Source organism: Phycodurus eques, chromosome 20 (assembly GCF_024500275.1).
Source record: "Phycodurus eques isolate BA_2022a chromosome 20, UOR_Pequ_1.1, whole genome shotgun sequence".
Lineage (NCBI taxonomy): Eukaryota > Metazoa > Chordata > Actinopteri > Syngnathiformes > Syngnathidae > Phycodurus > Phycodurus eques.
In genome coordinates, this window is record NC_084544.1 from 9,499,442 (window position 1) to 9,527,168 (window position 27,727).

At 41.3% G+C, this 27,727-nt stretch overlaps 1 protein-coding gene across 2 annotated transcripts; it reads left to right on the forward strand.

The window, feature by feature from the left end:
- Nucleotides 1–1,786: 1,786 nt before the first annotated feature.
- On the forward strand, nt 1,787–27,588 carry LOC133395566 (inactive phospholipase C-like protein 2). Of its 2 annotated transcripts, XM_061664587.1 has the most exons (12): nt 1,787–2,158; nt 15,155–15,256; nt 15,388–15,537; nt 15,718–15,878; nt 16,517–16,982; nt 17,060–18,283; nt 18,383–18,632; nt 19,025–19,311; nt 19,397–19,600; nt 22,387–22,462; nt 26,412–26,521; nt 26,616–27,588. In XM_061664587.1, the coding sequence occupies exons 1-12, from the start codon at nt 1,901–1,903 to the stop codon at nt 26,781–26,783; spliced, it is 3,456 nt and encodes a 1,151-aa protein (XP_061520571.1). In that variant the 5' UTR covers nt 1,787–1,900; the 3' UTR covers nt 26,784–27,588. The 2 variants fall into 2 exon arrangements, with proteins under 2 accessions (XP_061520571.1, XP_061520572.1); XM_061664588.1 differs by lacking the exons at nt 22,387–22,462; nt 26,412–26,521; nt 26,616–27,588 and having other exon boundaries at nt 19,417–19,538.
- The last annotated feature ends 139 nt before the right edge of the window (nt 27,589–27,727 follow it).

Below are 27,727 nucleotides of genomic sequence, written 5' to 3' on the forward strand. Positions count from 1 at the left end.
TATTGTGTATTGTGTTAATAACAGTAATAGTCTTCCATTTTCTACTCTCAGCATGCATTGAATGAATTGACTTAATTTCCCTTTGCCTTTTAATGACATCTCTAAAGTATTGTGTGGCTTTGATTCTCATTAAGGTCACAGTAGCTAGAGCCTATCAGCTAACTTTGGGCAAGGGACAGGGTACGCTGAACCTGTCTCCAGTCAATTGCAATTATTACTATTATTAATAAGATTATTTGTATTATTATTATCATTATCACTACTGGCGGCACAGTGGACGACTGGTTAGAGCGTCAGCCTCACAGTTCTGAGGACCCGGGTTCAATCCCCGGCCCCGTCTGTGTGGAGTTTGCATGTTCTTCCCGTGCCTGCGTGGGTTTTCTCCGGGCACTCCGGTTTCCTCCCACATCCCAAAAACATGCATTAATTGGAGACTCTAAGTGCGAATGGTTGTTTGTTTGTTTGTGCCCTGCGATTGGCTGGCAACCAGTTCAGGGTGTACCCCGCCTCCTGCCCGATGACAGCTGGGATAGGCTCCAGCACGTCCGCGACCCTAGTGAGGAGAACCGGCTCAGAAAATGGATGGATGGATTATTATTACTATTTTTAGTAGTGGTAGTATGAATTCCATAATTTCTAATAATCTTTCCAATTCCTGTCTCCAGTTAATTACAATTATTAGTACTAATATTATCAGTAGTATTAATATGATTTATAATAGTAATAATAATTATATTAATATTATTATTATCATTTGTCGTAGTGGTAGCATAAATTCCATAATATTTTCAAATTTTTCTAATTCCTGTCACCTGTCAATTGCAATTATTATTACAATTATTAATAATAATAATATTACCATTAATAATATTATTAATAGTAATCATCATCATCATCATAATATTATTATTATTATTATTTGTAGTAGTGGGAGTATCATCTCCATAATCATTATTTATGATGGTGATGATGATCATGATGATCATGATGAGCTTGATCTTTTTAAAGTCATCCTACATTTATTTTCTGTACTGTTTATATGGGTCAAAGGTCATGGGGTTTAAATACAAATAATAATTATTATTATTGTTAAATGTATAATATTATAATTGCATTTAGGTATAACTAATTTACAAATGTAATTTATTACTACTACTGCTATTACAACAACAACAACAACTAATAATAATAATAATACTAGTTTGGAGCAACTCGTGGGGCAAACGAAAATAGTATAACAAACAAACAAACAAACAAACAAATACAGAATGAGAGAAATAATGAAAGAAATAAAAAAGAAAAAGAGAGCAACTACGACTACTACTACTGCTACCGCTTGTACTAAGAAGAAGAAGAATAGTTTAGCTACTCGTGGGACAAATAAATAGTACAAAATAAACAAAGAACGAGAGCGAACGAACGAACGAACGAACGAAAGAAAGAAAGAAGAAAAAGAAGGAAAGAATGAAAGAAGGAAAAGGAAAGAAGGAAAGAAGGAAAGAAGGAAAGAAAGAAAGAAAACAAGAAAAGTTGTTACAAAATTGGTTGACAGTGTGGAGGATTTTGATATTTGGAGGAGACCTTAAAAGCATCTCAGTTTCCTCAGTTCACATCACATCCATTAAGCTGTGGGGTGAATGTGATTGGATTGTCAGCGCATGTCTGGGAGGTGTGTCGATTCTTGCTGTCACTCGGGTTTTTTTTTTGAAGGGTTTTGCCATGCACACTCCGCGTGCGTGAAGGTGGGAGGCGTTAAAGAGAGAGAGGGTAAGCGAGCCAAGTTTCCTGCGCTCACAGTAGCCGGCTGCCTTCCTTCCACCATGGCTCGTTTGCATACATGTGCGGCCTGTGTTCATGTCTCCGCACAGAGTGACCTGTGAACCTCAACGCACGAGTCGCCATGGCCGAATTTGGGCAGATCGAGCGCGTCGGTCCACCGGTTGCTGCTTCTGATTCTGCTGCTGCTGGTGCTGCAGCGCCAGGTGGAGCCGCAGGGAGCCCCGAGACGCGCCGCGGAGAAGAGCCGGTGTCTAACGGCAACTGCAACCCGACAGACCCGGCGGGGAGGCTCCATAGGGGGTCCTTCTGTGAGTCCCCGACGTGGGAGGGCTTGGATTCAGCCACTAAAGCAATACCTCGACGCAGCAGTCTCATTAAGGTAGGCCAGTTTCTGCCAATCAGCTTGGTTTGAAATATAAGAAAAGCTCATTTCGGTTGTTACTACTGTTGCCACAAATTCAAATGAGAAAGAAACAATCTTTATGTGAGATTAAAAGTTGTTTGGTAAATTACTAGGATCATGGCACACAATACAAAGTTTTTTTTAGACATATTTTACATTAGAAAAATCTCACGGCACACCACCAAACAAAAATGTCACGAAAAGTAAATGCACAGATTAATTATGAACTGTCTGCCATCTACAGGAAGAGCATGTACCGTATTTTCAAAACCATAAGGCGCACCGTATTAAAAGGTGCAGTCTCAGTTACGGGGTCTATTTCTGTATTTAACACACACATAAGGTGCACCGTATTATTGGGCGCAGGCATGGTAAAACATACGCTATCTTAAAACATACGCTAGCATGCATGCTAGCGTATGTTTTTAAAAAGGCAGCAGGAGCAAAACTGAGTTCGGTTGTACTTTATTGAAGTATTTAACAATGTACTCAAGTTCTTTATTTATCAATCCTCATCCACAAATCCATCAAAGTCCTCATCTTCTGTATCCCAAATGAACAGCTGGGCAAGTTCTCCATCAAACATGCCGGGTTCCCTCTCGTCATTGTCGGAGTCGGTCTCGTTGCCGGGGGGCTGTTCAGCAATGATGCCGGCGTTTTCCTGCTTCCTCCACTTGCGAACCATCAATTCGTTCTCTCACGGCTGCTCGATTCCCCTCCCTGTTCCTCCGCGTAACTGACAGCTTGCAGTTCAGCCAAACCGATGTTGTTTTAGTCCGGAGGATCCGAGAGTGGGTGGTGGGGGATGTTGCGCCACTGTGGTTGTGTTTACAGCCAATCAAAGCGGCCCCTCTCATTCCCTTTAATTGTGACGCAATGACAGCCTGGATGCAGACATCTCTGTGCAGAAGAGGACGATGTACTCACAGTAATTGCAGCGATCTGTGCGTGAGTGAAGCATTGTCACTGCTCTTGGCTGGTGTGGCAACAGAAAATGTGTGTGGGTAGAAAGAAGGAGCTCGTGATATCCACTAACGACTTAAATATGTCACCGGACCTCATTATCTACCTGTGCCCTGATAAAATACACCAAAATTGCATTTGGTCATTGGTCTACCTTGAGCTCCAGCTCACCTGCAACCCTTATGAGGACAACACTCTAAAATGTAAAGGTGCCTCAGAGGTTCTATACTGCACTCCTGGTTCTATCACCATTGTCCGCCACTGGGGTTCTATCGGGATTCACTTTGGTGCTATGTAGAACCATAGGATAATGGTTGGTTCAATGTAGAACCACTAAGAATGGATGCTAAATAATACCCAAAACCGGTTCACCTCAGAACTACATTTGGGTACTGCGCATACAATCTTTATTTTTGAGAAGAGTTACGTTTTATAGGAAATGGATGGATGATTTCTACGTTTGAGGGGTGCAACATATTCAAAACACATCTCAGTATGACTATAACTACAACTACAGTACAATAAATGCATGGTTGTGGACGACCCGATGGATCCCGCCAAGCAACCTCCAATTTATGAAACTGTATGTATAATGTATGTAATGACATTGACTCTATGAATGAAGAAACATACAAAAATTCTGGTCTGACAATGTCACTCAAAAGCTCCAGCATTATTATCTTCATTATCACAGAATACGATATACTCATGGGGTCACGTAGGTGTACCTAATGTTGTGGGTGGTGAGCGTCAGCTTCTGTTTTCTCCTCGTTCCGCTTCACCTTGTTTAACCACACCAGCTGCAGAGGAAGTTGACGATGATGTCACGTGCATTGTGTGCAAGGTGTACATTAAGAGGCACAATATGTTCTCGTATGCTTCGAGCTGGCATGTTGTGTTCTGGCCACAAGATAACAGCAGGTGATGTCACTCAGCGCTTGACTGACAAGAGAGGAGCTGAAGGAATTGGACCACCTGCTGCAGTGTGAAGTCATCACTTTGCCTCAAGGCTACACCGACCCCCATACTCCTTTTCAGTTTATCAGTGATTCCAAGCTTCTGATGTCCTAATGTCTTGTATAGAAGGTGTGCTGTGTTTGGACCTGAAAAACATTTAAATGTTGGTGGTAGTAATAGCACATCTAATCAATAACTCTCCTCTCCTGACGTTGCCCTCACCTACGTTTGGTTCTATATTGATCTCTCTTAGCGGTTCGTCTCCAAAGCAACCGCCTACAAAGACATCATCATTTATACCCAAATTTGAACCAGCTCACTGGACTGCCCCATTCAACCACTAAAATGTTCTTATTCAGGAAAGTACAGTAAAATATCTATAATTTGAGATCCCAATGATCAAGCAATAATAATATGTTTACTTATTGTTCCCATTCATTTGTAAAACAGTAAATTTGAAAACAATAGTAATTCTTTTTTAGCATAAAAAATATCATTTTGGTTAAAGAGCTTCTCCATACTGGTGGTGTATTAATTGTTATGGAAAAAATCTTGACTTGCTTCACATACTGTATGGCGTATCACACACTTTCTTGATGACATAGATTTGAGCTTCAAAAAAAAAAAAAAGGTTCTGCTTTTTGGTTTTGTTTTGTATGTAAGCTTCAGAGAGGGCAGGGATAGGTTAGCACAAGACAAAGAAAAAAATGCACGTTTTATTTCTCTTCATACATGTTTAAACAAAATGATGATTTGGGTAAATACCACTGCTGGTAATTTAGGGTAGTTATGACATAAGTCTCACATTTGTAAGTCACTTCTTACATTCGTAAGTCACTGTACTTAAACATTAAACTATAGGGCATCTAACTGACTAAATGTTGGAGTGTTAAGGTAAAAATGTAAACCATTTCAAAACCTCCATCAAGGTAGAAAAATCCTGATCTGAATCAGCATAGAATTGCACATATTCATACATCTGCACAAGTCTAAATTTAGTCTTTCAGATCAATGCATTATTCTGAAAGATATCAAGGAAATATCTCCCAACAATCTGGAGTGCAACCTGCATTTTCAGGTGGGGAAGAAAAAGAAAAGATTTCTTCCTGTAGTTTGTCAATAAATCGATTAAGCGATTAGTCATTTATGTATGTTGAAGCAATTGAGCCAAAATCAAGTTAACACTTGGTTCTAACAAGCAAAGGTGCTGTTGATTTTGTCTCAAATCCTTTGTCAGCTACAGAAGGGCAACATGCCATCATGCTCTGGGAAGCTATGGCGGAACTCTTCCAGCAGCATGGTTCTGTTTAATGGAACATTGGCATGGTAACGGCACTCCATTACAAAAAAAACCAAAAAAACAAAACACACACAGTTATTGTATTTTTTTGTTGTTCATATGCCGCATAATCGATCAGGAAGTCACATCACATCTCTATTTGTAAAATAAACAATTCTTTCACACGCTAGAACTACATTCGTTTCCTCCTTCTCATTCATAATGAAATGGATGTGATTGAAGTCATGCTCCTTTAGGGGTTCAGCAGATTTCAAACGACAAAATTCTCATATCAACCACAACTAATTTAGCAGTCAGCATCACCACGGCAACTGGTAAAGACCTGCTGCGGAATCCAGCTGATTGTGGCATTTCTGCCAGTTGAACTTCTGTTGCGACTCATGTTATTGTTGTAACGCATTATTTCATCATGTATTGCAGCTTCGGACATCTCTGTGATGTAATCAGTATATCCCGCATATCAAATGCGATACTCTCAAGCAAAAGCAAAAACAAAAAAAACAAAAACGAAATCAAATAAAAGCTGTGGTCTTAATAACATCTGTGGCTAGTTTTAGTTTCTCATAAAATAAGGTTCTTAGTGGAAGTCTGCAGCCTAACTTCTTTCATGTGTGTGTGTGTAGAAACAACTCAACTGCAGGAAACTGAACAGTTGGCCAATTTCCTCACATAGTTCATGTTGCAACGTTGCTGTTAACTCATCAGTATTCAGTGATGACGCTTCACTGTCACTGTGGACCTCTACACACACACACTCACACACACCCCTCACTTTCTATTCCCACATGCAGGGACTATCGTCAGATAGTGCAGCTGGCTTGGTGTTCTACAGTGGTGCCTTGACTTACGAGTTAAATTTGTTCAGTGACCACGCTCGTAACTCAAAACCATCCTATCTATAGTCACCTTTAACCGTGGAAATGCCATTAATCTGGTCCAGCCATCCAAACACAGCAATAGAAGTTTTTGTAATGTATTTTTTTAGAAAGAAAATTAGCCCTCTATAGTATTGTACTTTATAAAAACATACAGTAATAATAGTTGAACAGAATGTGAAGAACTAAACACATTTTGCATCATGATAATTGAATGGGCATTGAATCAATCACAACTGAACTGTTAAACTAGCCTCCTAAGTCTTGCTCCATGAACTGATGAAGCCTTTTCGGATGACAGGTGAAACATCTTCTAAGACAACCAGTACAGTCCAGTTGCGATAGAGTCAAGGCCCTGACAATGAAATGACCTAGATAAATAAGAATATTCACAGGCCTGAGTAACATTGTTTTTCGCCGGGGATAAAAAAATATATACTGTATGCCTGTGAGTATTGTTATATTGTGTTATATTGTGTATTGTGTTGCTGGACTGTTTGTGTTCCAATATTCATCGCTTACGGGGTTATACCTACCGACAGATCGATACTGGTTCCGTTAGCCCATCTGTGATGGTTTGCATTGTGTGATAACGTTAAGCTAGCAGACATTTCGTAAAAGCAAAGGTGCTTTGGTTAAATGCAGCATTTTTAATTTACTTTTTTTTATGTTTAGTTTGACAGTAAACATCAACTGTGAGTGGCAATAAACAGTTTAAGCCTCTTGGAAGCATTGTGAAAATTACACATTGTGTATTTAAAACAACCACATCACTTTGAATGGCTGCTAGCTGAATGCTAACACACAGTGCAAAATGCCATAGATGGGCTGACGAATAGCACTATCTGGTGGTGGTATACGCTTTAGGCACAGGCAAGACCAGCAATATAACAGTACTCGTAGGCATATATTCTTTATCCTCTGGAGAAAAAAAAAAACTAATATTACTGCAGCTTCCTGAGTCACTTCGTTGTGTAACTCTTCATTTGTGTCTGTATGAATGTATGAAACATGGTGCACAAACCCTGGATTAATTGGCGATTAATGGCATTTCTATTCATTTCAATAAGGAAAAACTTAAACCCGTAAGTCAAGGTACCACTGTACTGAATTGCCGTAACGATCATATTGTCCTTAAACTCAATCGTAGTTGAGAGTGAATCAACATGGCCTATGCTTGTTGCAGCCAAGTAGTCCACTCCATTTTGCTTCAACACATGATTAATCAGCAATACAGTCAGTAAAATTTTTACAGACTAATTAATCAATGATTATGCCCATCCCCACACACCTATAAACATTTGATTACGGACCATTTCCAGTGGAGCCAAGGGATTTATGGTCTTTGTGTATGACCCAATGGCAGCTCAGGGCCTCTAATCAGTGTGCAGGACGGCAACCTTGTCATTAATTCTGTCGCACACTTGTGGAATTACTTGCCTGGCAAGTGTCCATCTCTTGCTTTGTTTGACTTCTCAAATCAAAGTGAGACACATTCCCAATTTAGATTGTAATATTTTGTTCCAATTTGTTTTTTATACATTTCCCCCCCAATCCCAACAGACTATTCTCTTCATTTCATAGCGTTTCTAATGGCTTCACTGCTTCCAGTAGTAGGGTGTTTTGGATATTTTGAGCTGTGGAGGATATGCAGCCTGCAGTTTGGCTCAGCATCTTTAGTGTGCTTTAAAACATTTTAGCATGCATGAGCATGGCCCTGTACAGCACAGTGCTCATTAAAAGTTGCATATACAATAAAACATCCTTCCTTTCCAATGACGATAATGTCTAGTTCTGACACTGTCAAAGAGGAATTTATTTAACAAGATGTTTATTATAGTGGTTGTAGTTTGGCCACTGAGGGATAAATTGAGCTTTACTTCCTCCAAGGTTGTTTTAATCACTGTTTGTAAGCACGGTTATCCACAAACGATTTACAGATGGCACTGTTGTGTGTAGTGGTACATTCTGCTGACTATTGCACAGGCCGCCTTGATTCAGGTTCTATTCGGTGACAGTGTGAATGATTGTCTGTCTCTATGTGCCCTGTCATTGATTGGTGGCCAATCAAGGGTGTAGTCTGCCTTTTGCCCAAAGTCAGCTTGGATAAGCTCCAGTTACCCGTCATCCTGAACTGGAGAAGCGGTAGTCTATAGAAAATAATAAATCATTAAAAAAAAGTTATGCACTCTAACATACAAGATACATTTACAGATAAAGAGAACCCAGAAAAAAAATCATTACTTTATATACATATTTATTTGTAGTGACATATTATCGTTCTGATGAACAGTTCCATAATTTATCAATGAGTTGCATACAGAGCAAGAGTTTGTGTCAGGGTGTCCCTCAGGGGGCCTGTTATAGCAGTACACCAAAAATCACAGTTGCAGAAAGTACATAGGGTTGAAGGTCAGGATTTTGTTCACATTTGGTACAGTAAAGGAACAGAATTTGGTACAGTCAATAAAGAAAATGCCCCCCCATAACCATAAAGAAATGAATGATGGTTGTTGTTCAGTTATCAGTCATATTTAAAAATAAATAAATAAATATTTCACAAATTCTGCCAGGGTATGAAAACGTATAGGCAGAACTGTACATATATGCAGTCATACGTACCCCTGTCATATTGGAATGAAAGTGTAGGCTACACCTTTTTTATAACCACTAGGTGACGGTGGCATTTCGGAATGAAAGTGCACAGCTTTTTCATAACCTCTAGATGACATACCTTTATAAAATATGAAAGCTTTATCCATTTTCCCCTATACCTATGTATAGTGACGATTGACTTTTGCCAATTTTTTGGGGGGGAAAATGCGCATTATTCACGAGAAATTACGGTACCCTTGCATTTGATCATTAGTGATATTTTTTGAGGGATGAACTAGTTTTGAGGTCAAGGAAAAATTGTGGCAAGCTTTAGCGGGACACATAAAATGACGTGGTGGGCCTTTTGAATTTTACACCTGTGATATAGAGGAACTTCTATCTGTTATAATTCTGGCACTCATCTAATGCACATTACCACCGCTTATGAAGTGCAACAGTTCAGTTTATTTTTAAGTTTGATAAAGATTGTTTTAGTTTTGGAGTAGGCCAGAACCCAGCTGTCATTCTTGTTAGATCTGTCAAGATATGTATATGTTTCTGACACAACACTTGTATTATCTTATGTACAGATGAATCTAATAAGGTGTACAGTGAGTGCATACTATCCCACAATTGGCAAATTCTTTGGAAATGAGAAATGTATGGGGAAAATATCAGTCTAGCTTTGCATGATTTCCTATACCGGATACATTTTGAAGTGTCTCTTTGCAATTCACACCCTGATCACTTCTTGTAAATGGAAGTCTTTTGTCTTTGGTTTTTGTGGTCCTGATGACTTTCACTAAACAGAGTACAATAATATATAGGTGTGTGTTTCATTCCATATGTGTACCAAAGGTCTTAAAGGGCAGCTTTTATCATCAGAGAAGCTCAGTTACTGTGAGAACGCTCACCACATTGTCTGTTAGGTGTTTTTCGCACACACTGAATGGCCACAAGTACTTCCTGACCTCTATGTAGCTAGACACTACAGAGTCGTGTCACAATTCACCAGAAAGCGGTTCAACCTGACTCAGGCTGCAACGACTTCTTACAGTATCTTCCAATCAACAGATTGACTGTTCCATTGCAGGAGAGTGCTGCAAAGCCCCACTTAATCTCAAGAGTCCAAACAACACGTTCACATGTGATTGGTCTTATTTTGAATGTCATTTACATTATTTTGGAAATGAGGATTACAAGAAGGAAGGGGTTAACATGCAGATTGCAGTGAAAACAGCAATTTAAGGATGAATTTAATAGACAACTACTCAATGAGAGTCATGCGTGAAATATTTGGCTATCAGTAGGTGCATTTATATTACACTGGTCCCAAGTGGTGAAGGCGCACACACCAGAAAGCAGAGCAGCACAATGTATTGTATTGTATTGAAGACAAAAAATTTTTTTATGTTGTATTAAATTACATCATTACTTAATGTCTTTATAAATTACAGTATTATGGTCTGTAATTTTCCTAATAAAAGAGACATTACAAAACCTTTTGGGAGATATTTTGGGAAGGCTGGAACAGATTATTGGCATTTCCATTCAATTCAATCGGGAAAGATGATTTGAGATTTGTTTTGAGTTGTAAGCGTTGTCACAGAACGAGTTAAACTCAAGGCACCACTGTAGTACTTATACCGTTGTGCCCTGTGATTGGCTGCCGACCAGTTCTGTCGCGGACGGCAATACCGTAAGAGCAGATCACAAAAAATAGACTCTCGATAAAATGTCCAAAAATAATTTTTAATTCAACGACAGAGCATGTGATGGCGAGACATACTAAGCCAAAGGGACTCACAACCAGAGAGAATCAAAAAACGGATAACACGGGGACACGACAAAAGGTCCGTGTGGTATAATCGTAGAGTACCTAAGTTGAGACAGAGGACAAATGTTGGCGGCGAACACGGGGCAAAAACGAGTGAATATTCCGACGCCCCCACACTCCCACGTTGCCCCCTAAAAAGGCTGATGATTACAATTCACGACAGACGTGTCACCGATGTCAACGCCCACCATCGATCACCCAGACACTGCAACACAAAGTAAAACAATTGGAAACACAGGGCCATGACAAGTCCAGGATGTGTACTCACCTCTCGACCAAAGTCAGCTGGTACCAGCCCACCTGTAACCCTAATGAGGTCAAGCGTTATAGAAAATGAATGGATCGTTTGAGTACAAAAACTAATTAGCAGACATCTCAATTTAAAATACTTGATAATGCTTATTGTTGTTGTTACACATTAGTTTGAAGCTTGTATGTTAGAGTTCATAACCTTTTTTTTTCATGATTTATTGTGATTTACTCTGTGGACATTTGACTGGTGCTTGGCAAATCTTTCGAATCGCCAGCCACTATGATCAAATCACATTTTATCTGCTCTGACTTCATCTAAGAATATTGTGAGCAGGCACAACATTTTCCTCTGGGCAAATTTCTGTGTCCCAAATGGCCATGTGCTGCTGGTTGCCGACATCCTCATGCATGTTCTCAAAGATACTATTTTCATGCTTCTGAAAACATCTTTCTCTCTTAGCCCTCGACACACACACAGACAAATACAGTTTAGTTGTAATGGACAATTAATTTCAACTAACATTCGGACATGGGAAATAATGAATACAAGTATGTAAGCCAACACACTTAACACGATGTACCAAGTGTCATACAATATTGCCGGTCAGCTGGCTAATAAGCACTCAAGGTCATGCAGTGGCTTACAAACAATAAGTAACACACAGTCCACATTAATGTCCAACAGAGTTCCCCCCTTAGTTTTCTATTCCTCCCTCCAGCATGTATTTTTCTGAACACCGCCCCCACACCCCCCTTGTTTTTCTTCTGTTGTCAGGTGTGACTGATCACTGAACATAATCCCTTCAGTTATTTCTGCCTGTTTCTCTTTCACTCCATCTCCACACTCTGCGTGTCCATGGGCCGCTCACTCAGTCCACACAGGTCCATCCTGGTAATCTCATTACAATGACAGTCATCCAGTGGTTTGTAAAATCAGAAAATAAAAAACAGCCATCCGTAAGCATTCATGATTGAGCCAATGGAACACTAAATATGAATAAAAACACTCTACTTTGTCATTGATAAATTACAATGTATAATTAATGTACTGCACAGTGGAACTTCGATGCCCAGGCATGTTTTAAAGTTACTGTTGACGTACGGATGTTTTAGCTTACCTGTATCACAATAAATTGAATTTCTAGTTCATGGGTAACATCACACATCTTCTCGTTACCATTGCTATTATCCTTTTGTGACAACCTGACAACCCCCCCCCAAAAAAAAAAAAAAAAATGCAAATGCAAATGCAAAATAATTGTGAAGTCAAACCTTTCCTGCTCAATGAGGTGGAATCTCACAAGATTTGCTGAAGTCTCCTTTAATCCATTCAAATTTGGAGATTCCATTATAAGTATACCGATAGTAGTGTACTGTACTGTATTTACATTTTGCTGAGTGGATAGTTGTTTGCCTCATGTTTCACTTTATTTAGGTTGTCTTCATTTGTCACAATCTAGAGGAAGTGTTGCAGCACATGGCTTTTAAGGAGATCAAAAAGTTGAATTCAATGCCACCGATATCCAATGTGAATTATGGATGCACCTTGCTTTTGTTCTTTTCCTTCTTTAGCTTTCTATCTCACTTTCTTTCTTTCTGCGTTGTCACGCCGCTCACAGCTTCACATTGATGCATCCGCCGCATCGTGTTTTAAAAGCGCAAATTGGATTTCTTAACAATCATCGTCCCCCTTTGGTGAGAAGCGGACCATTGAGACCTTTGTCCCATGAATCAGTCACTATATTATTACTGAACACATCAAAGTGGATCAGGCATGTAGCTTGAACCTCTGATCCATTTCAAAATCTTTCTTTTGTTCTGATGTATGAAAGAGTGCCTTTGCATTTCAGTCTGTCTGCTGGTAGGTTAATTTACCCCCTTTTACTCTGTGAGCATAATTAATTCTTAGTTGTAGGTCCACAAAGGTACATGACAGCATGTATATTTGCAGTAATTAGATCTTTGCAGATAAAGGTGTCACGAGAAGAAAACGTGTACACTGGGCCTCCGTGGCCTCAATGGGAGTTTTTGTCAATTGACCGGCTGTTAATCAGGAGCATTTCTATGCGTGTTATTTATGTGGTGTAACAGACCATGCGGGATCAGTGCTGATTCATCCATACAGCCTCCATTATGCCTATAGTCCACACACACACAGAAAGATAGATTGATTGATCATCAATCTCCTTTGCCGGCCCCTGCACGTTAGGGAGAGAAAGTGTGTATTATGTAAAGGCCGAGCTGTTGTTGACAATGTGTGTACTGGGGGTGGGACGGTTAAGCTAACCCACGGTATGGTCCGTACTTCAGTTTTTGGGCCACGGTTCAGTACATTTTGGGTGCGTGGTTTTGTGCTTATAGAGAATTCATACTGTACAGAATAATATAATTTCAAGTTAACCATTAAACACAACTCTTTCAATATTAAATTGCCTCTTATTTCTTGACTAATTACATACACGAGACGGTACAGTCGTATAAAATATGTACAACAAATTGAAAAAACAAATGTAAAAATGTAAACGAAACACACCATTTGTGTAACAGTTGGATTAAGCATGGGGTGCAGGCATGACCAATTGAACCCACGGTAAATCCAACTGTCACTCTTAGGTTGGTAATTAAAAAGTCCCTGAAATGTTAACGTCATTAAGTGACCAGATCTTCAAATTGGCTGCAAATCTGCTGGCAGGGGTTATTTTGGATACAAATTCTTATTTTTGTGACGGGTCTGTTTAATGTCACTTCAGAAATAAAGTGACAAAAAGTAAGTCCTAGCATAGCATTTTCATAGAATAAGTGAAAACCTACTATCAATTGGTTTTGAAGGGGCAATAAAATAATGACAATTGGTTTTGAAGGTGCAAAAGTCTTGATCAGCTCCCTAGTTTTCTTATAAATGTTCAATGGACTTGTTTATCAAATTTGTTTTGATAAAAAAATATGGATTTAAAAATACATAAAATATATAAATACAGTTTATATACACATATTATTTCTATGAGGATAAGCGGTGACTTGACTCGGGTTTTCTGGGAATTGTGCTCCCCTTCTTTCACGTGCTCATTCATTCACTGCACCTGAATGAATTCTCTTCTTCTCCTAAACAAGAATTGAATCAACCTAAAGCTAAAAGATTAAAGAGGATTTGTTTGTTGTCCACTAGCCATGAATACGTTTATTTAGTTATGTGCTGCGTGGCTTCATGAGGTCAAGAATTGTACGTATAACTATTGCCGACATGTAGAAAAGTTGCTTAGGAATATTTCGTGGGATTGTGTATATGAAAAGAATTGCACTGTAATAGGCCAGCTCTAACACTGCAATAGTGAGTAATAATTTAGTTGGTCATTTGAATTTTATCTTATTCATGTAACATGCTTAATATTTTAATTTTTCTTCCAAGAAGAAAGCATCCAGCATCATGAAAAGCTTTCATGTTAACTCTTTTCAATTTCAGTGAGATCTCAATGTTTTACCATTTAGAACAGGAATGAAAACTTTCCAGCTGAATTTACTCAGAGGGGGCGGGCTATAAATTGCAACAATTTTGACACCTAACTCGAGTGTACAATATGTGGGTGTTTGCATTTGTATTGAATTTACTTTGAATAGAATGAACTAGAATTGCATTACATGTTGCATCCTCCGATAGATTAGCGTCAAAATAAATGTTTGATTTGATTTTCTCGGCACACTAATACGGAGGTAATTGAATGAAGACATCCACACCTATATGCTGTTTGTTATTGTTTTGTATACGGTGGACTCTCTGGGGGGTGTTCAATGTATCGCATGATGAATTGAGCTCAGATCGAGCAACAGTGTCATGAAGGTGTAGAATTAGAATACCGCAGCCTGCTGCTTCGGTCTCGTCAGGAATGATTAATGGTGTAATGTTGAAGAGCAAGGGCAAGCAATGGCTTTTAAGCATGCTATAAAAACAATAACAGATTGGTAGGAAGAGCCAGTGTGTGTAGGCTAAATAATCTGTATTTATGTACAGTTATAGAAGTGGCTTTTAATCCTTTCTGATCTCCTGGGAAAGTGTTTTGTCATGCTTATGCAAAGAATACACTCAGATGGAGCATTGTCTTTCTGTCAATCTCTTTCAACCATGGTATTATACACACACCTCTTCCGCTCATTACCTCAATCTTGGTCTCATTCTGTGTGCTTTCCTTCGTCATCAGGATGGCTCCCGGGGGGGTCGAGAGAGGAAGAAGACCGTGTCCTTTAGCAGCAGCCTATCAGAGAAGAAGATCAGTAGTGCGGCCGACTGTATTCACTCAATGGTGGGTTTGCTGCTACGTGACCCCTTGCAAGCTTAACTGTTCTAGAGTTCGCATAGTTTGCATGTGCATGAAATGTTGAAATGTTAAAGGACATTGTAGCTGTTCAAAATGTCCAACTCACTTATGTCCAGGTGGAGGGGAGCGAGTTGAAGAAAGTGCGTCCCAACTCTCGCGTGTACCAACGTTACTACCTTCTTGACGCAGGCCTGCAGGCTCTGTGCTGGGAGCCTTCCAAGAAAGATTCGGACAAAGCCAGGATTCCACTCGCCTCCATCCGAGAGGTCAGAATCCAGTCAAAATGCTAAATCAGGTCTTGCCGGTTACTGCCTCTCCCAGTGACTTCATTGATTCTTTTAGACCGTTCATTTATCGGAAATGATTACGAACGACACGAATGGCTGCAGTTGATTTGCCTTTATTGTGTCTGACGTGGGCGTATCGCTTATGGCCTCTCATTTTAGGTGCGAACGGGTCGTAACACAGAAATCTTCCGCACGAGTGGCGTCTATGAGCAGATTTCTGAGGACTGCGCATTTTCCATCATCTATGGAGAGCTGTACGAGAGCCTGGACCTTGTGGCCCCCTCAACAGAAGTGGCTAATATTTGGATGACAGGCCTAAGGTAAAAAAAAAAAAGAAAAAAAAGTGTGGTAATGCTATGCTAAATTGAATGAAAAATGATAAGAACTTTTACTTAACATTTCATTTGGCAATAGGTAATACTGAAAACAGTAGGCTTCATCTTTATTTTTTAATACAATATTTCCACAAAATTGCTATATTTGGTTGTAATTTGAAAATGACAAGGGAGGTCTGGTTCATTTATTTTATGTTCATACAGTTTTGAGTTTAGTTGAGGTTACATAAAAACACAACTGTAATTTTCTACTAAAAACATTACATTTTGGATAAAATCCTACTACTGTATCTGATATACATGACCGACTAGAATACATTTTCTACCTGCAGTCTTTTGCCCTAAAGTGTCAATAACATTTGTTTACTTTCGAATTAAAACAACATACCTCAAAATACCAAATTTTCAGCTCTTTATCTTACGGTCATATAATTTTTTAACGACAAATACATGGTCCAAGAAAACGACAATATACAGCATCCCATTGTGCATCCTTCAACCGTTAATAATTCCGTATATGTACCATAAAAGTTGTTCATCAAAACTTCGAACAATAACAAGAATGAAAACAAGATTTTCTTTCACTACACTCAAACCTATCGTCATTTCATCTCTACCTCCAGGTATCTGATACAATATGGGAAAAATGCTCTGGACATGCTTGCCAGGAGACAGCACAGACTTCGTCTTGGCTGGTTAGAGCAGCTTTTCTCCTCTGCTGCTGATTCGGAAATTCACAAGGACATTGAGCAAGGTATTTGCTTGCAGTCCGCCATCAAACTGATACAAACGGTGAATCCAGGGGTGAGCAGTGCAAAGGTGGAGCAGAGGTTTAAAGAGCTTCAGAGGGGTCGAGATGAGCGTCTTTCTCTTAATAATGGATCAGGAGCTAAAGACCACACCAAAGTCAAACCAACACTGGGGGCGAGAAACGAGAGGGTCACGCAGCAGGAGTTCATTGAGGTCTTTCATGACTTTTGCACCCGTCCGGAGATTTACTTTCTCTTGGTGCAGTTTTCCAGCAACAAGGAATTCCTGGACACTAAAGACTTGATGAGGTTCCTCGAGGCTGAGCAAGGTGTTGCTGAGGTCGGTAAATTAATCCGCACACTCGAGCAGAATTCCAGCGTTTCATCGTCTTTACGTGTGATTCCTCCCTCACTCAGGTGACAGAGGAAGACAGCCTAAGCCTCATCCAGTCCCATGAGCCATCAGAAGAGGGCCGGCAGCAGGGCTACCTGTCGATGGACGGCTTCAGTAGCTACCTGATTTCGCCAGAGTGCCGCCTCTTTGATCGGGAGCACGACATCGTGTGTCAGGACATGTCCCAGCCTTTGTCTCACTACTTCATCAACTCCTCTCACAACACCTACCTCATTGAGGACCAATATAAAGGACCTTCTGACATTTCCGGCTACATACGGGCGCTCAAGATGGGCTGTCGATGTGTAGAGGTGGACGTATGGGACGGTACTGATGAGGAGCCAGTGGTGTGTACCGGACACACACTTTGCCCCCCTCTTGCTCTGCGCAATGTTTTAGAAGCAATTGGACAGTTTGCTTTTGTTGCGTCAGAGTATCCGTTAATTGTGTGCATCGAGAACCACTGCTCGCTTCGACAGCAGAAAGTGATGATGCAGCATCTGGTGAAAATACTCGGGGATCAGCTCTTTACACACTCCCCAGACATAAGGGAGTCATACCTTCCCTCGCCACAAGCCTTAAGGCGTCGGATCCTGCTGAAGGGGATGAAGCTGAGGACGGGTTGGGAAGCGGAGGATGGTGAAGTAAGTGAGGAGGATGAAGGGGCTGAGATGTGTCCAAGGATGAAGGCAGCGGCGAATGGGGGGGCAGCACCTGGAGACAGTGAGAAAGAAAAACAGCAGAGAAGCATACATTCAACAGCCGCCACGCAGTGTATCCCCCCTCATCTTCCTCACAAACGGTTCCTTCTGCTGAAGGAGCTTTCAGACTTGGTGACGCTTTGCGAGTCAGTCCACTTCATTGACTTCCCGACATCAGCCAAAAGACAAAAACCTTGGCAATTGTGCTCCTTTCATGAGACCCAGGCCGGGCGTCTCGCTGGCGAGAGCCCCGGCGACTTCGTCAACCATAACAAACACTTCCTGTCACGAGTATACCCGAACCCCATGCGCATTGATTCCGGCAATGTGAACCCTCAGGACCTGTGGAAATGCGGTTGCCAAATTGTGTCAATGAACTTCCAGACAGCTGGACTGATGATGGACTTAAACACAGCCTGGTTCCGGCAAAATGGAAACTGTGGTTACGTTTTGCGGCCAGCCATCATGCGCCAGGAGGTGTCTTATTTCAGTGCAGATACCAGAGACACTGTGCCCGGGGTGTCGCCTCAGCTGCTCCATGTGAAGGTGTGAGGGAATACAGCAAGCTCAACATAGAATTCTTGGTAGCTTATCAAATAATCGTGATTATGTTCTGAAAACAGCCCATGTGGTGACTCCTCCCAGGTCATCAGCGGACAGAACCTTCCCAAGCCGAGGGGTTCCGTGGCCAAAGGGGATGTGGTGGACCCTTATGTATATGTGGAGATCCACGGCATCCCAGCTGACTGCACAGAGCGTCGCACCAGGACCGTCTCCCAGAACAGCGACAACCCAATCTTTGACGAAAGCTTCGAGTTCCAAATCAACCTGCCAGAGCTTGCCATGGTTCGCTTTGTGGTGCTGGATGACGACTTCATAGGAGATGAGTTCATAGGTCGGTTAAGATTGAGTGGAATTGTTTCTTATAGACTTTTTACCACGACGTCACATGTACATCCGGCTGGCAAAACCTCTGATTGCATCACTACGGTATTTTATACATACCTGTGAGAAAATCTCTTCCACAAACCCAATGATGGCGATTTGGTTCCCATTCAATCTTTTTAGAAGTTGCTACTCTGCCACTTGCTCTTCTCTATGATATCCACTCGATTTATCCTCCCCACTGACATGTTCCACCAGATTAATCTTGAGTTAAGTTTGATTTTCAGTTGAAGTCAGCGGTAGTCAAACACTTTCTGCCACTTGGAAGTGCCCTGGTGCCTATTGTTTACTAACATTATGAAAAGGTCTCTACGTTGTGTGAATAAAATCTCTCTGCCACAGGTCAGTACACCATCCCGCTGGAGTGTCTCCAACCTGGCTACCGTCACGTCCCGCTTCAGTCACTGACCGGGGAGGATCTTCGTCACTCCAAGCTCTTCGTCCATGTGGCCCTCACCAATCGTAGAGGAGGGGGGAAGCCTCACAAAAGGGGCCTCTCTGTGCGAAAAGCCCGGAGGAGGCGGGACTACACAGCTCTGAGGGACTTGGAAATGCGGTCTGTTGACGAGGTTTTCAAAATGGCTGGTCCTCTGTTGAAAGAGGCCACGGACTTGAGGGAAAACATGCAGGTGAGGGGGTCCTGAGTCCTACAGCATATTCATTGGCTCTCATTCGATTCTCATTAGGATTTGGCCTTTTTTCCCCCCTAAACAGAATTCTGTGGCTATGTTCAGAGACCTATGTGGGGTGTCGGCTGTATCTAACCTCATGCAGTGCATACTCGCGCTGGGCTCCAGGGTGAGAGGACCTGATGAGATGCCTTTACTACTGTTTGACCTCCAGACACACTACCCCACCTTGGAGCCTCAGGGACCCCTGCCTGATGTCCTTCGTCGTGTTGTCTCCACATATGATATGGTGAGGAAGGAAAGGAGCTGCCAGTAAATATGCTTGTTTTTTTCCCCTTCCAGATAGACAACATATCTCTGAAGTACATGAAAAGGAAGGAAACACTAAACAAAAGCCACAAAGATCACCAATGCGCCACCGCCCATCTTCCTGTCTGCTTCACACAACAATGAACCCCCCTCGTGTAGATAGAGCTTCCTTTTGAGCACATATTTCCCCCCAAAACAAACTGACCCTCGTTGTTATGCAGAAATGTGGCTGTTTTTATTTTATTTTATTTTTTTTACCTTGGCCTGAATCCAGTATACTTCCACCCAAAGAAAGGCAGGACTTTCTTCCTACGAGGAAGTTATCTAGTAGATTTCATTTCTGTAGAAATAACAGCTAATAAAAAAATAGCCCTTGTGGACACAGAGTTTTGTTTAGTTAAGTTGTTTAGAATCATTTCCCTTTTGACTGTCAAACTGGATTTAAAGTCCCTTTGAAGTGAAAATGAAATATGACCTCTAGATTTGACACGTCATAGCAAAATGTTGTTCATGACCAAATTTGAACAGTATATAAAATGAGGCTTCAAAATCAGAAATAAATCAATCCGTTCTCCACTCTCAGACATTGTTGGTGTTTCGGTTGAAAGTCAACCCATAACCCCACTTAACTGTCAACTCTCAATCAAACACCGTGACTAAGACCTGGAATGCCTTCTGGTGCCTGGAATATTTCCCACAGAGTCATCGCGGGGCTTTTCCACTCAGCGACAAGAGGCACTCTAAAGTGGCCACGCCAGCCCCGATCCACACGCTGGATGTCAAATCTGACTTTCAAAAAAAAAAAAAGTGTCTTTGTGCAAGTAAAACGGTATCAATTCACTTGCATGTATCCGCAGACACACACCCCTAGGACTCTTTCACTGGGTGTGGGTTCACGCACTTACTGCGACAAATAACTCATGAATATGCAAATCGCTTGTGTATCCCCTCACTTGTACTCTCATCCTGTAGACTTTTATAATTCACATAATTAATGCCACCACACTTCAGTTGTTCACGACCCTTGTCCTGCATGCTTCTTCTCCTGTCCTTGTCCTGTTCTTTCTTGTCCTGTCCTTCCCTCACAGGGTGTAGTAGCACTACATGCAACACTCATAATTAACGTTTCATTGTTGTAGATAATGTAATGATTTACTTCTCTCATAGTGCTACATACAATTAGTGCTTTGTCTTTTGTCTGTTTCTCTCTCCCTTCTAGAAACTTTGTTCTGTTCGACTGATCAGGTCCGATTCTCAATAAACCTCTATTATAATACCACAGCGGAAGCTTAAAAACTCCACTGTGACACAGTAAAACTGTTCCGGCATGAAAGGGATACAGATTTTCCATTCTGCTTGACCTAACAGCCGAACAGGACAAAAAAAATAAATGAAATAAAACAAAACGTTCCCCTCTTCGCTCTTCCCTCTTCCCTCCATGACACTCTCGGCCGACAACGAGGCGATCTTAAGCGACCGCGCCAGTGGAAAATCCAAAGGCAAGATGTATTTTCGGGGTGTAGGCCTAGCTCGCTCGCTAACTGCATGTTGTAATTGCGCCGGATCACCGCTGATGACGCATGTTCTCCCGTGCTTGTGTGAGTTTCCTGCACTTACTGGTGGCTTTCTCCCACATTCCAAAAACGTGCACGTTAGGTTCATTGAAGACTCTAAATTGACCATGGTGCATACAGTATGTGCCCTGTGATTGGCTGGCAACCAATCCGGCGTGCACCCGCCTCTTGACCAGATCGAGTCAGCTGGGACAGGCTCCAGCTGACCTGTGACCCTAATGAGGACAAGCACTGTAGAAAACGGTCATTTTGCTTTTAATTCTCCCACTCTATCACCCTCCAACCTACATAGTTCCTGCCCTTTCCTCCTTTTTCCCTGCGGGCCTGCTTCAACTGTGGCTGACCCACATAAGGGGGACTCAACGCAGATGTGCATTTGGGGATTGGTATAATGTTGTTTGCTGAACATTATACCAATTTGTGGGTCTGCTGCACCTGCAACACATAGTGTACATATATTTATACTTCTTTGTGTCGCACAGCAGAAAGGTGAAATCATGTACTCTGTTGTGAACTGTGAATGAGGACACTAACGTTCTCTTGAAATGATCTTGTCTCATTAATTTGTAATGAAGGCTTTGGTGCGTAGACCTAATTTAATTACAGCTGTTTGTCAGTGCCGTTTTAGTAGAAACTGAGACATGTGGGTTACTATGAGTGTGTATTTGGAGCTACTTTCATTTTGAATCAAGCGCAGCAGAGTTGAAAAGGATCACGGCAGTGTTGAATCTCATTAGCATAGAATTGAATATGGTTTGGCTAAATGGATTTTCACACCTCCATCCTAAACTTTATGAATGTGTCATCTATGCCTGTGTGTCTGTGTGTGTGAATGTTAATCATTAGTTTGTTAAAGAGTCCCTGCAGGCTTTGCAAGCTGAGGCCAAGCATTAATCAGCCACAGGCAACTAATGTTATTACTGTCCACCATGTGTGTGGTCATTATTCTAACTGAGTGATTGTATTGGTCTCCGAGGATTCCAACACAATGTTTATGCGCCTATCTGTAGAAGCATATATGATTTTAATCTGGCGTAGTCATTATTTTAATTAACACAGATAAATTCAAAAGCGTTGACTGTTTGACTGCATTAGAAATGTACATTAACCTCTTCTCACGATTTGATTTGTAGCCGGCACACAATAAAAGAGTATGTACTGAACCTACGTGTGTGTGTGTGTGTGTGTGCAGATGGTCCAGGCCAGCAAAGCTGTGTTCGAGCTCTCCGACGGAATCTATGAAAGGATTCTGCATATCCAGACGACAGGTGAGTGAAATTATTGCGTTAGCCAAACTCATCTAAGCGTGACTTAATAGATCACGGGCACACCAGAATAGAAAAAAAATAGACTTTATCGGGCTGATCGGTATCGGCCGATATTTAGCATTTTATGCTGATCGGCTTTAATGTCATAATTCGCTGATCAATGACGTCAGTGATCGTCATCGTGCACAGTATATTTGAATTAAAAAGCGAGTTTATTTTTAGCCTTGTTGCGTCTTTTGACGTAGTATTGGAAATAGCTGTCGGCCAATGAAGTTATTAAAAACAATTTGTTTTAAAAACGTCGGCGGTGTGGAACAGATAACACGTCTGAGAGAGACAACACGTAATGCCCGGATCAGACTACAAGATAAATTTGTTATTTCAAGATTGCACTATGTCAGTCTACTGCAATAAAATCTTATATTCCGATACAACCAACCGATACAACAACATGTTTTACAATCATTGGGCTTTATCTTCTCATCTCAAATGCGACCGGATACACTCGTTACCGTGGCGATGACAACAAGAGTGGAGCGCACCGACGGTATTATAAGGACAAAATGGGGAAAAACGTGTGTTGGTGGTCGCCGGTGCTCAGGACAGGAGAGGACGTTCGTTTAAGGCTTGCTTGATGTATGTTCACGTTCTTTTAATACGATACGGCTCGCAAGCAGGCAACAAAACGTTATGCAGCCTAGCAAGCTAGCGGTACCACGAACGGTTGGACGTAAACATGCTGCCGTTCTGTCGAATCATGCTATAACGTTTCGGTGTGGGTGAAGTAGTATAATTAAAAATAAAGTAATTTAATTACAGTAGGTTAGCACCCATTAGTTCTGTCATGTTGTAATGTTGGTTTGACCTGACTGATTAGAATACACGATCTGACTAGAGGAGTGATTTCCAACCTTTATGGAGCCAAGGAAAATATTTTACAATTGAAAAATCTCACAGCACGCCAACAAACAAAAATGTCACAAAAAGTGGCTACATTAATTACTATATGTACTTCCTGCCATCTAATAGAAGACCATTTATCATTTGTTCTGTCTGTCACTATGCCTCATTGGCATAACTAGAGGAACAAAGATACATTATTTATTGTAAATATAATTTTTTGAGCAATTAAGTACACAATTATATACAGTAAATGAACAGGTCATTTAAATAGACACATTCCTCTGTCTTGTGATCAGATCGGTGATCAGTTATCGTTTTTTTAAACTTGCTGATCGGTGATCGGCCCCAAAAAGCGGTGTCAAACTCATTTTTGTCAAGGGCCACATTGTAGTTAGGGTTTCCCTCGGAGGGGCATTACGTCTGTGAACCTATATGAATATAGGATGGCCTCATATTATTACACATACACTACAAATTAATGGATAACTTGTTTTGAAATCAGAAGCCAGTAAAACATTGCTTGTTCAACTATTAATCAATTTATTTCAAAAGGGGGATTGGTAAAAAAATGCTTGAAATATCTCAATGTTATTAAAAGTGAAGCCAATTTGCAGTTTTGGTATTTTAGCAAGATACATAAAGTCCACACACATGATTTGCTCTTGCGGGCTACGTTAAATGAGCCGGCGGGCCTGAACTGGTCCCCGGGCCTTGAATTTGACACCTGTGGCATAGCTAGTTACCGAACTGCAAGTCGCAATTGCGCTACAAAACCACTGATGTGAAAGAAGGCGCGCAAGTTCCTACTGTACATAGTGGGGGGCGAGGGACTCGTGCCCGAGCTGAAGTGCGTCACTGGCACTGTTTGAGCCACAAAAAAAGACAAAAACCCTGCATGATGAAAAACTGTTTAATGCTTTATCTCCCCAATTCAGTATTACATAGTTCTCAGTCTTTGCAGCAATTGTCTTCAAACTTGTGTAATGTATTTAAAAGCAAATCTCTGAATTCACTTTATATAGTTTTTAAGAAGTGACCCAATACCTTTGTCCATGTCGTGTATTTTCACCCATGATCACAGTTTTGTTGACTTCAGCATTCTCACTCCAGACTTGTCAGAACAAGGCCATTAAACAGCAAATCATGTGTTTAAGGGTAAAAAAAAAAAAAAAAAGACCTTGTGAGATATTTTTGTTGTGCGTCAGTGGGTTTCACATGCATGCTGTTTTGAATAGAGAAAGCTTTGACAGAGATGAATGTAGTGCTTGTAAATCAGCAAAAATCTCCCAAGCGACTTATCTCTCTACAGCTCCTAAGGTTCACTTTAATAATCATATGTGACACATATTTGTTTGCATTCTTTGAGCTTCTGTTACTAGTACAGTCCATGTTATGGGAAGTGTGCTTTTTTCAATTTCTGACCAAAAAGCGACATTTAAAGACAAGATAGTTAGGTTGTGTGTCCGAGTGTCTGCTGTGTGAGGTTCAGCAGAGCCCGAGGTCAGATCGTAGATGCCAATCAGGCAATCCCTTGGCGGAGGGTCACTCGGAGGGGAGCCCTGGGATGTCTGGGAGCAGCTGGAGAGTAGAGATAAAACTGATCAACCTCACACCGTGGAGTAGAAAGAGTGCATCGGATATGTGATAAATAAACAGCTGCTTATAGTTAAACTACATAAACAGATACGAGGGTGGTGGAATGCAGCCATGCTGGTTTCCCAGGTGATATGAAACTGTGTAGACACGTACTGTACGTTGACCTAATTAGGACAATCGGTACAGAAAATGGATGGATGTTGTACTGAACTCTTTCCTGTGGTCAGAGGGAAGTTCCATTTCGGGTTCAATGGTATCGTGAAAAAAAGCCAAAGGAAAAGAAAAACACACTTGTGCAGTTTTAGATCGGGGGTGCGCAAAGTATGGCCCTGTGACTATATGCTTCGTAAAGTTGGGTCAATTTTGTTTTCCTCATCCTTGGACCTATAACCGAGACGTGAGGTAAAAGTGACACACGTCTAGACTCGGCCTGATTGGATAATGTTCGGGTCGCAGGTCTGTGTGTTTGTGTGTAAAGTATGTGCTTCTGTACTATTTGTTACCTTCTGCCATTACTGAGTAACAATCACTCATATATACTTGCAAAGCTGGTCCATAGGTTTTGAGTTTCCTCGCAACGCAGACATCCATCCATCCATTTTCTGTACCGCTTTATCCTCACTAGGGTCGCGCGCGTGCTGGAGCCTATCCCAGCTGTCTTCGGGCAAGAGGCGGGGTACACCCTGATCTGGTCGCCAGCCGATCGCAGGGCACGTAGAAAAACAAACAGCCATAAAAGTTAGAATTCAGGCAACTTCTGGAGTGTGTACAGTATGTGGAGCAGTGTGTTGTGTGTGCACGATGGGTCAATTGTACTCCAAGCTGTTTATTCCTCACTCTGTGTGTGTGTGGGTGGGTCCACTACCATGCATGTGTAACGTCTGGACTCCTGTCGATGCTTCACAGTTTAATGTGCACCCCATGTTAACCCACCTCTCTGTTTCCATGGCAACTGTGGGACAGCGGCCCGGGGGCGGCCAGAGGAAACCAGATACACAACACAGAATTCACAGCAACCGCATAACTCGACAGCGGTTTCTTTTTATTTATTGTTTTGCATATCAGCAATACCCGTTGACTTACCATTCGGCGCGGTGTATGAGATCTCGATGAGCTTCTCCAAAATAATGTTCAGTTTTGAGTGACGCTGTCAGAGAGGGATTCATTTGGCAGTGTGTTTACTACGGTGGTTGTATTTTGCACTGGTGAGGTGTTTCTAAAGGGTAACCAAAGCATGACGCACTGTAAGTCTGTAGCAAAGAATTGACCCATCAAAAATGAGCATTGGTTTTGTAAAACCAGAATATTTTATATACCCTCTATTTTTATGTTGTGAAACACTGATCTATGCATGTCCATCAAGTAAATGAGCCATCATGGTTTTATTCGGGATGATTTTACCAAAGTCCAAAGCACAGCCCCCTGATCTTTGCCAGTTGCGTTTTTGCAGCCATGACGTTCCACGAGCATTTGCAGAGCCTGGCGGCGAAGGAGGGGTTGAAAGGTCGAAAGGTGGTTCGAGCCGTGGAGAGCTTCACCTGGAACATCACCATCCTTAAGGTCAGAAACGCAAACTTTGTACCAAAAATCCACTTTTAAGCCTTTAGTCGTTTCTCTCCCATTTGACACGTGGCCTTTCTACCGTCCTTCGCAGGGTCAAGCTGATCTGCTCACGCACGCCAAGGCTGAAGTTCAGGAGAACATGAAGCAGGTGCGCGACGCCGTCCTCACAGGCAACCTCGCTCGGGAGGGTCAAAGAGTTACGAGAGGTCGCTCGCAGTCACGGAGAAGTCAGCACGACAACCCCGCCATGAGTGTGTGACGACGGATTACAACGATGTGACTCGACTTGACCCAATTGCTCTCATAGGTCTTGTCTGTCGACTACACGATACTACGCACTCGCCGTCAAGGGCCAAGGAATATCCCGTTTCATGTTTGGTATTGTGCCACATTCAGGTCTTCTTTCTCAGAAGAAGTCTGTACATCATGTTTGCAGGTCAAGGTTGGGCTGGACTCGGGGTGGGCAAAGTATGGTCCATTCTATATTCATCATTATCAAGAGTACTATAATATTAATGTTGCAGTAATTTGTCCTCCCCCCTTAAATTAGTGAATTAAAATAAATGTATTCATTTTCTTTGTATTTATCTCATTGAATATAGGTTAATTAATTTACCGTAACTAACCCAATTAAACATAATGGTAAACGAAAAAAAACATACAGTGGTGTCTTGAGAATTAAAATTTCTAATGTGAACAGTCGTAACAAATCATCTTTCCCCATTGAAATGAATGGAAATGCCATTAATCTGTTCCTGCCTCCCCAAAAAAATACATAAATAAATAAAATATTCTTAGATATTTTTTAAACAAGCAAAATAGTACTGCATAATATCTGACTTTAAAAAACAACATACTGTAATGACATGATTAAATAGAATGTAAGTAGTTACACCGTTTTTGCCAGATATTTCTGCTTCATTCAGTGAACATTGTGCTGCTACTGGTGTGCCTACCATTGCCACCTGGGGGCAGTATAATACAGACACCGATATACAGAGAGACGGCCACAGCTTCTCAGTATGCTGCGGTAATATTAATCGTTCTTCACAGAGGATGAAAAATATATCCCTGTACGTACTGTTGTATTATCTCTATACGTTTGGCTTGACTGTTTGTGCTCAAATATCCATTGCTTACAGGGTTATAACACCGCAACACCAATGCTAATCCGGTACCTGAGTATGGTGTTTTGCATTGTTT

Excerpts from the sequence above, each read along its gene's own strand:
- LOC133395566 (XM_061664587.1), top strand. The coding sequence starts at position 1,901 with ATGGCCGAATTTGGGCAGATCGAGCGCGTCGGTCCACCGGTTGCTGCT. Across the intron at positions 18,633-19,024 it reads CATAGGAGATGAGTTCATAG|GTCAGTACACCATCCCGCTG; the intron begins GTCGGTTAAGAT and ends TCTCTGCCACAG. Across the intron at positions 26,522-26,615 it reads GGAACATCACCATCCTTAAG|GGTCAAGCTGATCTGCTCAC; the intron begins GTCAGAAACGCA and ends CGTCCTTCGCAG.